This window comes from Falco naumanni, chromosome 6 (assembly GCF_017639655.2).
Source record: "Falco naumanni isolate bFalNau1 chromosome 6, bFalNau1.pat, whole genome shotgun sequence".
NCBI classification, from domain to species: domain Eukaryota; kingdom Metazoa; phylum Chordata; class Aves; order Falconiformes; family Falconidae; genus Falco; species Falco naumanni.
This window is the reverse complement of record NC_054059.1, coordinates 74,862,076-74,876,009: the sequence shown is the minus strand read 5'-3', so window position 1 is coordinate 74,876,009 and position 13,934 is coordinate 74,862,076. Positions and strand designations below refer to the sequence as shown.

The 13,934-nt window shown below is 37.3% G+C and overlaps 1 protein-coding gene across 2 annotated transcripts in view; it reads right to left on the bottom strand.

The window, feature by feature from the left end:
- LYST (lysosomal trafficking regulator) overlaps positions 1–13,934 on the bottom strand; it is a 96,190-nt gene that overhangs the window by 66,209 nt on the left and 16,047 nt on the right. For both annotated transcript variants that reach the window (XM_040597912.1, XM_040597914.1), the window contains exons 2-3: positions 3,706–3,790; positions 2,217–2,415 (exon numbers count right to left, since the gene is read on the bottom strand). In XM_040597912.1, the coding sequence (XP_040453846.1) occupies positions 2,217–2,408 (192 nt within the window). In that variant the 5' untranslated portion in view covers positions 2,409–2,415; positions 3,706–3,790. The remainder of the gene's footprint in view (positions 1–2,216; positions 2,416–3,705; positions 3,791–13,934) is intronic.

Below are 13,934 nucleotides of genomic sequence, written 5' to 3'. Positions count from 1 at the left end.
AAAAGGTGACCTAACTGCAAAGAGTGCTATCTATAATCATTAACTAGAGCCAATCAGAAAGCATCTAACATATTTATTACACCTCTGCAATTGTTTCTATACAAAGCTCATCTAATCACTCTTAAAGGAAACCCTCACCCAAAGAACAAAACCAGAGAAGTCAGAAGCAAGGAACATGTTTAGTTAAACAATGCCAACATGGAGCCCAAGACAAGTCTGAAACTTCTGCGTTCCAAAAACGTAACTTCAACACACTTTATGGGAAGTTTTCTACTTTTTCCAAAGGGATACCCTTAAGCAAATGAAAAAAGATTACATTTATTAATTGATGTTATCAACTCACATTAGAGAAGTGAAGTTATATGGGAGGAAAGAGGGAAGGTTACTCTTAAAAAACACAAAAAAAACCCACTAAAAAAATGCCTCACTCCTATTGATATTCTAAGACTCGTACATGTAAGAAATACAATGCAGAGAGGAACAGCAGAAGGCACAGAATTCAAACACAATTCCCTTATGCGTGCTACGGACAGCACTATTAGAACTGTTTCAGTCCTAAAGATCAAGATTTTTCAAACACAAAAAGCTGACTTGAGCAATTTGTTAGTTATCATCATTCAGGGATATGCAGCTGAAGCAACATCCTTCTCCAAAAATTTATGGTAGCAATTAAAATGTATTGAGATAAGCAATTTAAATGGTTATATATAACACAAATATATTCAGTTTTATATATAGATAGCCATACACTAAATAGTTAATATTTGTCTGAGACTTCTAATTTAAATGGCATTTAAAAAACCCTAGAGCTATTGATACAATACAGTTAGACCTGAAAACTAAGCTCTTTCAGAGTCATTCTCTGAACTCTCTTCTGCTACTGAAGGTATTCACATTCCTAATTACTCTTGCTGAGAATGAGCAATATGGCATTCAAAGCACAATAAGAATGGTAAAAGTAAAATATCAATTTTTTCAATTTCAGTGGTATACTTCCAGAATTTGACTCTCAGCAAATTCCTGTTCCCCTACCTTCTTAAAAAAAACACTACTTCCTTAGAAAACAATTGCTGATTTGTGATGTTGCATGAGGAATGCTACAAGCTTTTTTCTTCTTTTACTTCAGAAGTAGGGTTTTGTTGGAAGAGGCACATGGACTCCCCCATTCTCTTCTGACATGAGTGCCAGCTGTTTTTCCAGCTGCTCTAGTTCTGAAGCCTCTATTAACAGCAACTATGCAGAACTCATGCAGCATCTAAAAAAATCCCACAGCTGTAGAAGCAGTAAGGATTCTTCTTACCCACCACATATAATTGCAGTCTTGTAGATTTACTGTTTAGCCAGTGCACCTCCTGGAATCCAGAACCAAGCCAGCAGACCTGACTAGAGTCTTAGCACAAGTCACCTCGTTAAGGAAAAGCAAACATCCAGGATGAATTTCACCAACATTAACAGCTCACCCCACTCAGGACAAGGGCTGAATAAACTCAACCAGGTTTGACTTGGCTCATTATTTTTAAATACTGGGATTTGTAGTTTCAAAGCACAAAGACCTAACGTGCATCCCATCCTACCTGTTGGTTAGTACATATCCAGTAGTGTTGGAGAGGAGAAAGAGAAAGAAGAGAAGAAAATGGACATATGCAGCTACAGGAGTGCATGCTAGACTTTACATAAAAAATAGTGTAAATTGATCACCTGAAGTGATCTCTTGATCTCTCTTTCTCTCAACCTAAAGTTACAAATTTCTCATTATGTTCAAGAACAAGTTAAGGAATAAAAATATATCTCATGACTCAAAATAAGAGGGTGTGTATTTTATTTTATTGCCTTAAACCTGGAGGACCTTCCCAAACTCCGAACTGTCAGTTTGTGCTGGAGGTTCTGCAAACACTCATTTCTTTTGAAAATTCTAACCTACTGCCTCTTTCCACCCAGCTACTATGCTTCATCTTCATACACGCCTTACCTTGTCAGAAGTTCAACAACCATCAGTATCAACTGGCAAACAGGTTTATGATTAGCTATTTTTCTGGTTTTGCTGAAGGACAGAATAAAACTGCAACACATCCTTTTGAATTTCTAGTCTTCACAATTAAGTAATACACTCTACCATGAAAAGGCAAGAAAACCAGCACCAAGAACACGAGCCAGACAGATCCCCACAGTCAAAACTCAATACAAAAATTATAACCAGATAAGAAAAAAACTATTACCTGATCAATAGTAGAGTTCAGTGTGGTAAGTAAAATAAACCCACGGCCTTGAACCAAGTATTGTCCCAGTGCTGCCATATGAGTTTCTTCTTCTTCATCTTCCTTGGCCTCTGCCCTCTGTACCACTGCATTGCACAGTCTGTTGACATCAGTCAAGAATTCCCGTGCCAGTGAGTTACTGGCACTGCTCATGTCTGAGCTGTAAGTACAGAAATTAAATCCGTCAGAAAATACATTGCTTATGGAAAAAAAGACTAGGGGAAGAGAGGAGCATTCCTTCCCTGTATCATACACCTCCAAAGCATGGACTGAGGGATCCATGTATCAATGCAGGGTGCAAGGGAATGGGAAGGATGAGCTTAGAGAATTTCAGTGAAACTTTAGCTAACAGCTCACAACCCCAAAAACTCATTTTATAAATCTGTCAGGTAAAAGCCCATGACACACAGCATTCCCTCCCACTGCATAAATGAAAGCCAACAACTGTTCAAGCTTTCCTTTGTAACCTGAATGCAAGCTTCAACCTTCACCTGCTGCTTCAGCTGAAGCACAAGGGGAAAACAGGCCGCTCTTACGCAGCATTATACAGAAAGTGTTCTTTAATAGTTTATTTGAACACATTATACCTTTTACCACCTTATGTATTCTAACAATATGCAGACTGTTTCAAGGGGAAAAAAGGAAAAAAGTAATGAGTTAAGATAAATGTGGGAGTTTCAGAAATACAATGCTTTAGATTTACCAGCTATCACTGTGTTTTCCTTCAAGCAAAACCGAGAGGATGGCACTCAGTGCTACAGCGTACTTAATTCAAGATACACTTCTAGTACACATGTTCAGGAGAAAATACCAAAAGCATCGGCACTGATTCTCAAACTGATTGATTTTACTTCAGATAATGCACACAAGGCACTCACACACTTCATCTATTTGCTTTATCTTCTAAAAATTACTTCTGTTTTCCCTTGTGCCACAGAATTCTTCCATTGCTCAGCACTAGTACACGTTGAAACATTTAAAACAACTTTTAAATCAAACGAGACAAGAAATGCAAGACTCAGCTGTAGAAAACTCAAGAGGATCACTGAGGAAAGCAAAACAAAACCAAAAATCTGTAATGGCTGCTATAGAAACAAGAACATTTAATCCAAATAAAATCCACTTAATGCATACTGTGGCGTATTTAATTCCTTTTATTTCTGTATGAACAGCTGAAGCAAAATGCTCAGAAGTCAAATATTTTCATCATATCCAAGCACAGAACATGCAAAAAGAGAGCCAAATAGCTTCCAATATAACATTTAAATATAACGGGTGGATTAATACTGCTTGATCAAGAAACACATGCAGTTATTAGGTAAAATATAAAATCTTGTAAGGAAGAGCAAGTTCACTAGCACTAATGGCACAGAAAACTCCTTTTAGTGGCAAGACTGAATACTTATATGTATAATTACATTCACCCCAGAAGTAACAGGAAAATTCTTACCAGAATTACTTTTTCAACTTAACACATTTATCCTCTATCTAGAAGAAAAAGCAAATATATGCTGGAAATATCACCCTTGGATCACCTGTTTTTAAAAAGAGAAAAACACATAATTATTAATAGACAATTTATTTTGGTTTTACAACTCATTTTATGATAGCTATTTAAAGTTTCTAAGGAATCCTTGGGTTTGGGGGTGTTTTTGAGCTGTAAAGCTCTAGTTTGCGCTTTTAGCTTATGATTGTGCACAACAAATTCTATTACAGAGAAAATAATTGGTGCATATAAGGGAAGTTAACATAATAAAGTTAAATAGTTTTTAAAATGTAAAATGAGCTAGTCATGCAAGTTTAAACATTTCTCTCTAGAAACAGTACGAATTTTAGTGATGACTACCCGATACATAATACCTGAAGCACTTGCAGCTCTAGGTACATGTGATGGGTAGTATGAGAAACTGAATTATGCAGTCAGGTGCTGACATAGATGCATTTTAAACTGTCCTTCTATTTTGTCCTGACAAATAAATGCTCTTTAATACATTAAGTGCTGGGGAAGATGTAATTAGTAATATCAGAGAGGAACAGCATTGTATCTGCTTGGTACAGTCTACTAAAGCAATTTAGGAGTTACTACTTCTTCCCTACCCCTCTAACCCCCTCCGATCCTAACAGAGAATCAGAACAGGCACTGCTTTTTTTCCCCGCCTAAGATAAATACTTTAAACTACCCGTTATAACTGTAATTAGGTGTGAAGAAAAGATTAAGATCATATTAGGGAAAAGCAATCTCCCAAGTTGTTCCAGAATGGGCAGAAATAGTAAGACAGTTACCCCTAACACATGCTTCAGCAAAAAAGTGGAAAACAAAGCAATATACACCAGCCCTGTCTTCATGTGCACTGCACAAAGGGCACGAAGATTCTGTAACAATTCAAGGAAAATTATTGCTATTGAGAATATGCATCCATAAAGCCCCAGCATCCCATATTCCTTGCTTGAAGCTAAACTGCCAAAAGGTTTAGTAATTGTTTTATTTTAAAACTTCAGGTTTCTAGTTATTACATTTCCCTTCACATCTTTAGAGTGTATCAAACCTACAAACAGGAAAAAGCTATTTAAATTCTCCTGAAAGACTTATTTACTTAAACAAGATTGAAAAGCTCCTTAAATATGCTTTAAATTCTAATGTGTGTTTTTATCTGACTGGCTGAATACTTTCTCTGCTGTCTCCTGTAAGAGAGACCAATAACTGCAGAGGCAATGGTTATTTCTACAACCTCTCAGCATTTCTTGCTACCATTTTCAATCTTCAAGTGCTAATTATTTAGCCATTCAATGGTAACAGGACTTACCAGTCTTCCTTTGCTTCCTTTGGTTTTTTTTGAAGTGTTAAAATACTTGTGTTCTATGACACTAAACACATTTTAACTGAGTCCAGTTTCTAACAAAGCCCTAAAATTCTGAAAAGTTACATCCACTGACACATCAGGCATACACAGAGATGAACTGTGCAAACCATGTTTACTAAAGCATTCAAGAACTGGGGTGCTCCAATTGCAAGGTCGTCTAAACATTAAAACCTCATTGTCTAGACATGGTCAAGAGACAAAAAATCATTTGCTATCAATGGGAATGCAAAGGGTGGTTACCAAGAACTGCCTCAAAAACATTAAACTACAGAGGTCTAGGTCACCACTCAGAAAACACATATTATACCCACAGTTAAGGGGGGGGAAGAAATGGGGATAGGAAAGAGAAAGAAGAAAAAGATTACATTCATTATTTTTGTATTCTCCAGTGGCAAGTAAATAAAAACTTTAAATTTAAATTGCAATGAGCACAACCATGACATGAACGACCTCCTTAAGGAAGGAGAGAAACACTGTAGGTTCCCCAGGCAAGCTCCTAATAATTGCCTCCGCTTTGAATGCTTGGGAACAACACAACTCATCCACAGCCTTACAGAAACCCAACTTACCGATAAGGCTAACATTCAAAATTCATTCCAACTGAACAGCTTCGGCAGCTAGTGGGTTTGCAGTTTTACCAGACCACTAGAAGATGTAACAATCTGCTGTTCGTCACGGTTTACTGCCCTTCCATCTGAAACTTCAGCCTCCAGGTTTCCCGCGTTGCTTGCAGTTACATGGATTTAACATCTATTACCACGTGTAGCAAACAAGCTAATTTGCAACATCAGTGGTACCATAAAGTACTGTTTTGTGGATGCTAATGCAAAAAGACATCAAGCATGTCTTCTTAATGCAAGAATTAAATATTTAATAGGTAAGGAACTAAAATGCTCTCAATTCTACAGTGCAGAAGAAAAATGTAAAGTGATACCATGCTAGATAATTAAACACTTATTTTAGAAGGCCTTGTTCCAACAAGTGCTAGCTGCTTTTTTCAGTTGTACCTACTTTTTCTGCAATTAAGTTCTAAAACATACTGACAGCACAAATGTCTTTGGAAACAGTTTCAGATAACCTCCTTATTCATCCCATCTTGAAGCTAGAGACAAAGAACAACAATACAAGGATAACTGAGAAATACTTAGGAAGTGTCCAAAAAAGCTGTATATGTGATATTTGTTTCCTGACAAGTGATCTGAGAACCTAAAAGCACATTGCATTTTCAAGAAGAACTCAAGTTAACGATAAGGACTTGCCCTGCTGATGCTGTAACATAGCAAATGCCCTGCTTTTACAAAACCCACCTCCCACCTCTAAGGTTTCAGCTTGCTTGTCACCCTTCCGTTGTAGATTGTGGTACGTCAATACTACACCCTACACAGCACAGCATTTCATCTCACTCCAAGAATGTATGCCAGCCAATTTGCTTTAAGTTGGAACTACTCTACTGCAGAATTTTTCTTTTGTTTCAAGTGACACATCTTTAACTGCTGTGGTGCCTGGTAATATGGAAGCATATGCTACACAAAACACCTGTAGTAAATTAGAGTACCTTCAGCTCTCTTCAGACAGGTCACCTCAACAAGGAAAAAGCCCAAAACCTAAAACATCACATATGAACTAAGCCATAAGAGAGCAGAAAAAACCCACCAGAATCTCAGTTTACCACTGCTGCGTACAGTCCCAACAGGACACCAACAGCTTTGGAATACACAATGTGTCAGGGCTTCACATGGCTAGCCCTAAAAATTTTTTTAACAAATCATACTCTTAAATTTCATTTCACACTACAAGTATATGATTATCACATTTTACAAAAAAAACCTATCCCTACAAATAATATTTATTTCTGAAAGGAAAAAAAACACAAGCTTTTTTAAAAAAAAATATCACTTAACCGTGAATGATCTGACATTCACATCTAATCTGCCCTCTTCATTCCCATCTTTCTATCATCCTCATAATTCAACCTGTATCACATCCGCCCTCTGGCCCCTTTCTACACAAGCTCTCAAGGGACTTATTTAATTGCTGTTGTAGTATAAATCTATTTCCTGCATTTGTAACTCGTATTTTCTCCGAACTTCTCTCCATTTCTACTAAGTTGACCACCAGCTGAGCACCCTGAAGTACAGGAGCGCCTTGTACTTACTTCAGTGGACTTTAAGCCTTTAAAAGAAAATGCCAAAATCATTTTTTAAAGAATTTAAAAGGATGGAACTTAAAAATAAGACAAATTTAGCAGTCTCGAATAGTGAGTCATGAATAAACTAACTTTATATAGTGCTAATGATTACCAAGTATTACCATTGACATTGGTGAATGAAGAAAATGCAACAAAAGCTTAGGGTTGAGCTAGTATTCTGTATACAGATGGGAGTGAACCGGGCCTTTTACTTGTTTATCTTTTCAGCAATGCATTGTCCAGAAAGGCCTGGAATCTCCAATAATACAGTAAGAAGTAGTAATTACTAAATTACTACAGCAGCATTGTAATAAAATACAGTATTAAGCCAAATGAAGTAAAAATACCATAATACTGATTTAAATTATTACTTTCAGTAACTGTTGTGCTACAGCAAAAATAAAGGAGAGTGGTAGTGGTCTCCACAGAGCAGCCCAAATTAGTGCTCTAATAAACCTGCCTCCCCACAGCCTTTTTTAAAAAGAAGTTGTTAAAATGTTAATTTTATGGTACTAGCAAAACCAGAACTACTTCAATCACCTCTATTTGTTGTGAAGTAGATGTCAATAAATTTCTTCAAATGGCTCATCAGTAAATAGTTATACCAGTCTAAAATGAAGACACTGCTGGGTGCTGTTCATACAGCTGCATGGTCAGGCTTGACTGACTGAGCAAAACAAAGCAATAATGTACCTAAGAACGTACACATGGCACCTAGGAGCCACCTGCAACTCATTGTCACCTTCAATAAAAGCCATCTTGTCCACCAGGTTGTACGAGTATCTTACTCCACTAAAGGAATGATAGCCAGTCTCATAAGAAAAATAAACTTACAAAAAGGTATTTTACAGATCATGCAAAGAGGAGTAAAGAACAGAGCTACAGGAAGCTGTTAATTTATTTATTTTCTGTTTCTAAGAGACAAACACTGATTAAGCATGGCATGACTGCAAGTCCTTTTGAGTACAGAATACAATGAAGCTGCATTTTTACTAGGTATTAACACTTTGAAAAAAACATAGTTTCTGTAAGCCACTGTACAATCCAGTTATTTCTGGCCTCCAGTTCAGAACTTGTAGCCCTTTTACCCATTCTCTTGAATAAAGTATATGGAAATCCGAGTCACCACTGGCCAATAAATGGTACAAATGTATTCATGCCATTTAGCAAATACTTAACCCAGCCTCATCACTTTTACTTAACATTTATGTTCTGGAGAACATGCTTGTGACCTCCTCAATGATTTTAACATTAAAATAATTGTTGATATAATGATATTAATCAAATTTACTTTGGAGTTAAAACTTTCAGTTTAAGCTCAAGCTTCTGTTAGCAGAGGACAACAGGGATAATGAAGAGCACTGGCGTGTTACTAACACTAAGACAGGCCATAATAGGCTTTTGCAATTGTAGCACAGATTGCCAGGTTTATTTAAAAAATTAAGTTTATGTTGGTAGCAGACACCAAATTTGAGTGCCTTCTGTTTAAAGAAATGTGTTAACAATAAAGCTAAGGGAATACTACGGTTAATTCCCCCTGTGCAAGCTGGAGAAGGAAAGAAAGCAGAGCACGACAGAGTGTGATAGAGAAAAACGTATCCAGCATGGCCTGGAACAAAACTGGAACATATCCTGCAGTGCTGCCTTGAGGTCTGTACTTGTGGTGATATGTAAGTAAAGCCTCAAACTAACGCATTGCCAAAAATCTGCGTTCTTGCTTTTCTGTCCTTTTGATATCATTCAAAACTTCAAACAGGCTAGAAACAAATACCCAGCTGACATTGCCAAAATAGGTTACACACCAGGAGCCACACACAAGCCTTTAAGAAAACAGGAACCTGAAATTCAAGCAGAGCATCAGCAGAAAGCTTGAGACACTTTGATGCCTTGTTTTACCAATGCAAGGCAATCAGTCAAAAGTGTAGCTTCTAAAAGGCAGTGAACATTTGCTAACCGTCCAACAACTCTGATAGTCAAAATCATGAGCAAACAAGAGCAAAACCAAGACACTTCAAGTTCTGCTCATTCTAAAAACAGGCATACTTGAGACAACACTTGAGCTCTGCAGAAGACCTCCTAACATACATTTTCAAACACTTTCTGCTGTCCTTTGCTCCTATTTATTAACTATTCAGAGTTACAGAAGCAGACAACCTATTAAAACATACTAAGGCAGTGTTGCTCCAGCCATTGGGTTGCACTTGAAAAGCAACCTCTGTAAAACATACAGAGTTTATCATAAGACTGTGGGTAGATATCAATTTTCTTGGCACAGTTCTACTTCTGACAAAGTCCTTTATTTCCTCAAGGAGTTCAATAACCAGCTTTTAGTCTTCTGTGTAATCCATTAGATCAGTATAATTTCCAAACAAGTTATTCAGAGGCTCTCTCCCCAGAATAAGGTTAAAAATAAAAACACTTAGCACTTTTGGATAACACATGCACTATCCTTTTAATTAACCAGGGAAAAGTGTGCCAAGTTCACAATATGGTAAAAAAGTATTATTTTCATGAACACTGAAAAGTATGTTGAGACCTTCACAGCAATGGTGTTGCTGTATATGCAAGTGTATTTACGTGCGTATAATCTTACCAATACTACTTATGTAAAATCAAACGTATATTTAACTCACCTCACCTACATGGGATGCTTGCCTTGCAATACCTGAAGTCTGAAAGTCCTGATTCTGGCAGGTATCTTAAGCCTCCTATAAAGCATGTAGTCTACTTATGTTCTGCTGCCTAGGTATTAAAACAAAATTTAATCCATGAACCTGAGAAGCAGAAAATTTCTACCTGTAAGTGGATGTGCAAGCATCGTATCTTACATTGAAAAAAGTATTTTAAGGAATTATATCTGCGCTTTCTGAAAAAGTAGTCCTTAAATAAAAATACTCATTTTCTTATTGTGTATTGTCAGGAAACACTGTGACATGGATGGCTAAACTAGCCATTCCCGTTTGTAGAATAGGAATACCAAGGAAAAAAGCAAACAAGATCAGACAAATGCCATGCTAGATTTGGCCACATTAAAGAAACAGGCACTGTCCAAAATACCTATCATATATATATATAAACAAGTCAAAGCTATAATTAGCAAATACACCCAAGGCTACAGGCACCTAGAGACACAAAGTAGCATTACACATACAGGCAGGTCAACCTCTCAGAAACAGTTTCAGAGATGTCATTCTTCTGAGGGAGACCCAGACCTGTGGTACACCACACCAAATGTGAGGTAAGTGAAGAAAAACCCCAAGGCCTTCCTTACCCCCAAATTATCATTTGCCGCAGTATTTTCAGGCCTCAGCAATTCTGAAAGTTAAACAAATGAAATTAATCGGTAATTTCTCTGGACACAGTCTGTTCCAGACTACCCTTGCCTAGTTTGGCAAGTGTATTTTTTCAAAGGTAACTTAAAATGTATTTGCTAGAGTTTAATGTGGTTCCCATGATATATTCTGGCCCGTAAGTGTTTTAAGTCTGCTCTCCCCAACATGCCCATTTCTAGAATCTCACTTTTCTGCAGCACAATTCTTGGTAACAGCAGCTCTGAATGAATGATAGAAACCCAACTCAAATGTATAACAAATTAACATATATACAATATTCTTGTTTACATACAACTAAAAAAAATAATCCCATTTACCCACAATTCAGTTTTCCTGTTCAACAGTCTCCAAGGTGTAATCTTAGGACATTACTTCCATTAAATGAAGTCTGATGAATACATCCTTAGTATTTCTACTGTATACTTGTCATTTCATTAGTCTGTATCGGACAGATGTCAGTCCCTTAAACAGAAAATCTACTAACAGCCCTGAAGAGTATAAGCTTGTCCTACAGTGACAATGGAGACTATCAACTCAAAACAGCAAGTTTATTAGAAACTGCTACTGACTAAAAAAATCAACTAGCAGCAACACACAGGTGACCAGAAACCAAGGCAAGAACAACATTAATATATAATAAACTGCATTAAAAATGTTGACCAAACAGGGACTACCAAAACAAGAAGAGATAACTTGGCAAGAAAAGAGCGAGTGATGCAGCATCTGAGCACCCCAAAAGGAAGCTGGCTCAGATGCAAACTAACTGCACTTTTCCACATATATGCAATGTACCAGAGATCTACAAATAGAAGTTGCACTTTGTATGATATTTTAGAGGTCTAACTCCAAATGTTAAAACCACAAACATCATGATTATAATGAATATTCTACTTCTGACACCCATCATGACAAAGGTAGTAGCAAAACTTACAATTTCAGCAACAGCCCCAGCTTACCAGGGCCTCACAAATCAGGGAGAGAACACGCAGAGCACCCGTACAAGAGTATGGTAGAGGCCAAACTACACACTGCTCAAACCTAGCAAGCTTTAGAGATTGAGAGGGTTAACATCACCCCCTCACCCTAGTTCCACTTTCAAATGTGGTGTGAGAACAACTAATGCTCAATGTAATACCTTGTGGAACATAGACAACAGCTTTCCGTGCCTTACATGAAATCCCTAGCATAATCCTGTACAACAGCTTTGCTTAACTTAGTGAATTGGTTTGCTTTGTCAGGAGAGTAATTTTTAAAAATGTCTCATTAAAGTCAATTCAGTGACTTTTGATGCAGCTTTTGGTGCACCATAAGCTACTGAAACATTCACAGCAGTGAAACACAAACAGCATTTAATCAACATTTAAGCTAAACTACAACTTCTTGCCCTAGTTGATTGTGAAGTATTCACATCATGACTTGTTCTTCATTTTGAAGTCTACTTGCAAAAAACCTGACTTGTACTACCCATTTTATTCATGACAGGGCATTTACAAGCAGAGTTCATTACAATGCTGTAATATCAGAATGCTTAAAAAGTGAATTTGTTAGATTTAATACATATAGCACGAGCAAACCCTATTTGCGCTTGATATTTACTTGTTGGAAAGTACTATTACCTTGGGGACTAGAAGTAAAGGCCAACTATCTACTCATACAACACAGTATCAAAAACTTCGATAACATGTACCATCATGTACAAAAGGGGAAAGGAAAATAAGATGTGCTATTTTTCTGCCAGCTGAATATTTTACTTTATGTCATTGCATATTTTCCACATAAAAATACCCAATTAATATATCTGACCCTTTTTTGGAAAAAAATTATTAGATCACGATTTCTTGGAGTCTTTAGTGCAAAGTTTTAAGAAGCACTCTCTGATAATGACCAATGTGAGCTGTCGCAATGGAACAGAGCAATGCAATACCAAATGTGTGTTTCTTTAAGAAGATGGCAACAAAGATAAAGCGATCAATGCTAAAGAAGTTGTTCTTGCTAAAATTTAGCAAATGATGAGGTTCTGCCTTGAACTACGGAGGTCTGTATCCCCTTCACAAGTTAGCAGATATCAACGGTTTCCTCCTTTTGAGTCTGGATGAAGCACCACTGAGACAGTGTTAATGGCAAGGAATCCCACAGGCCAGCTGCATATCACACAAGTGCTTTGGAACAACTTCGTGACTTAACATGGAATTTTATTTAGTCAAACAACATGAAACACCTGGGAATGCATTCTTGTTGAGCCTGAAATCAAGTTAAAAGATGAGAGACGATTCATCTACAAGATAAAAAGTACAGCACTAATAAAAGACAGGTTCTCAACCAACCACCTACACTCAAGTAATGCATTAACCCTGTACATGTGCTATACTCAAGTTCATGTTTAGCTTGTGGTTTTACACTATCCAAAGTCAGCAACTACAATACAGTTATTAGCCACATGAAATCCATTCCAGTTCATTTAACATTTGCATATTGCAGACCAGTGCACGGCAGGCATAGAGAGTAAAGATTCCTTAGAATAGGTGCAGGGAAAGCTGTGGGCTTCAAAGATAATCACTGCAAAATTAACCGTGCTAGAAACAGATAGCTTGCTATCACGGAAACTGGCTAAAATGCACTGAATAATACAAAGCTGTTACCAACACCAAGAAAAAAATGCTAGAGACAGGCTTTGTTAGCAGAGCTGAAGACAAGGATCTGTTCCAGATCTTATCTAAACTGCCAGAGGACACCACCTTAAGAAACACATGGTACTACAGAAAGAAACTGACAAATATGCTACCACAAGGCAGAATCTATGCAGAAAATAAGCTATGAAAGAGACCGGTAAATTGTTCTTCAAAAGAAACTCAGCAGTGAAAAGGTTGAAATGGCATAGCTCCCACACGAGACCTGTTCCAAGCACTACTCACAGCGCTAACAAGTATTTCACCAAATTAAAATATATACCAGTAATAGTCCTAAGTGTCTTCTTCCATGCTTTAAGTTCCATACTTATCCCCACAAACAGACTACAAAGCAAGCCTTGACAGCCATGGCTACACAGTAATAAACAATGACTAAATCTAAAGATCAAGACTAATCTCCACAGACTTTGTGGAGTAAAAGAACAGAAGCAGTCTACTACAGAAAGTAAATCAGAAGTTCAGGGTCTCTCCAGTAGTGACCCTACACAGACCAGACCAGGCAGACTTTGTGAATACCCTCTTACATTAATCTGCAGTATGGCAGATCGCGTGGTCTCCAGTACAACCAGGAAAAACGTTGTAGTTGTGACCACACTACATCTACCTGGAGA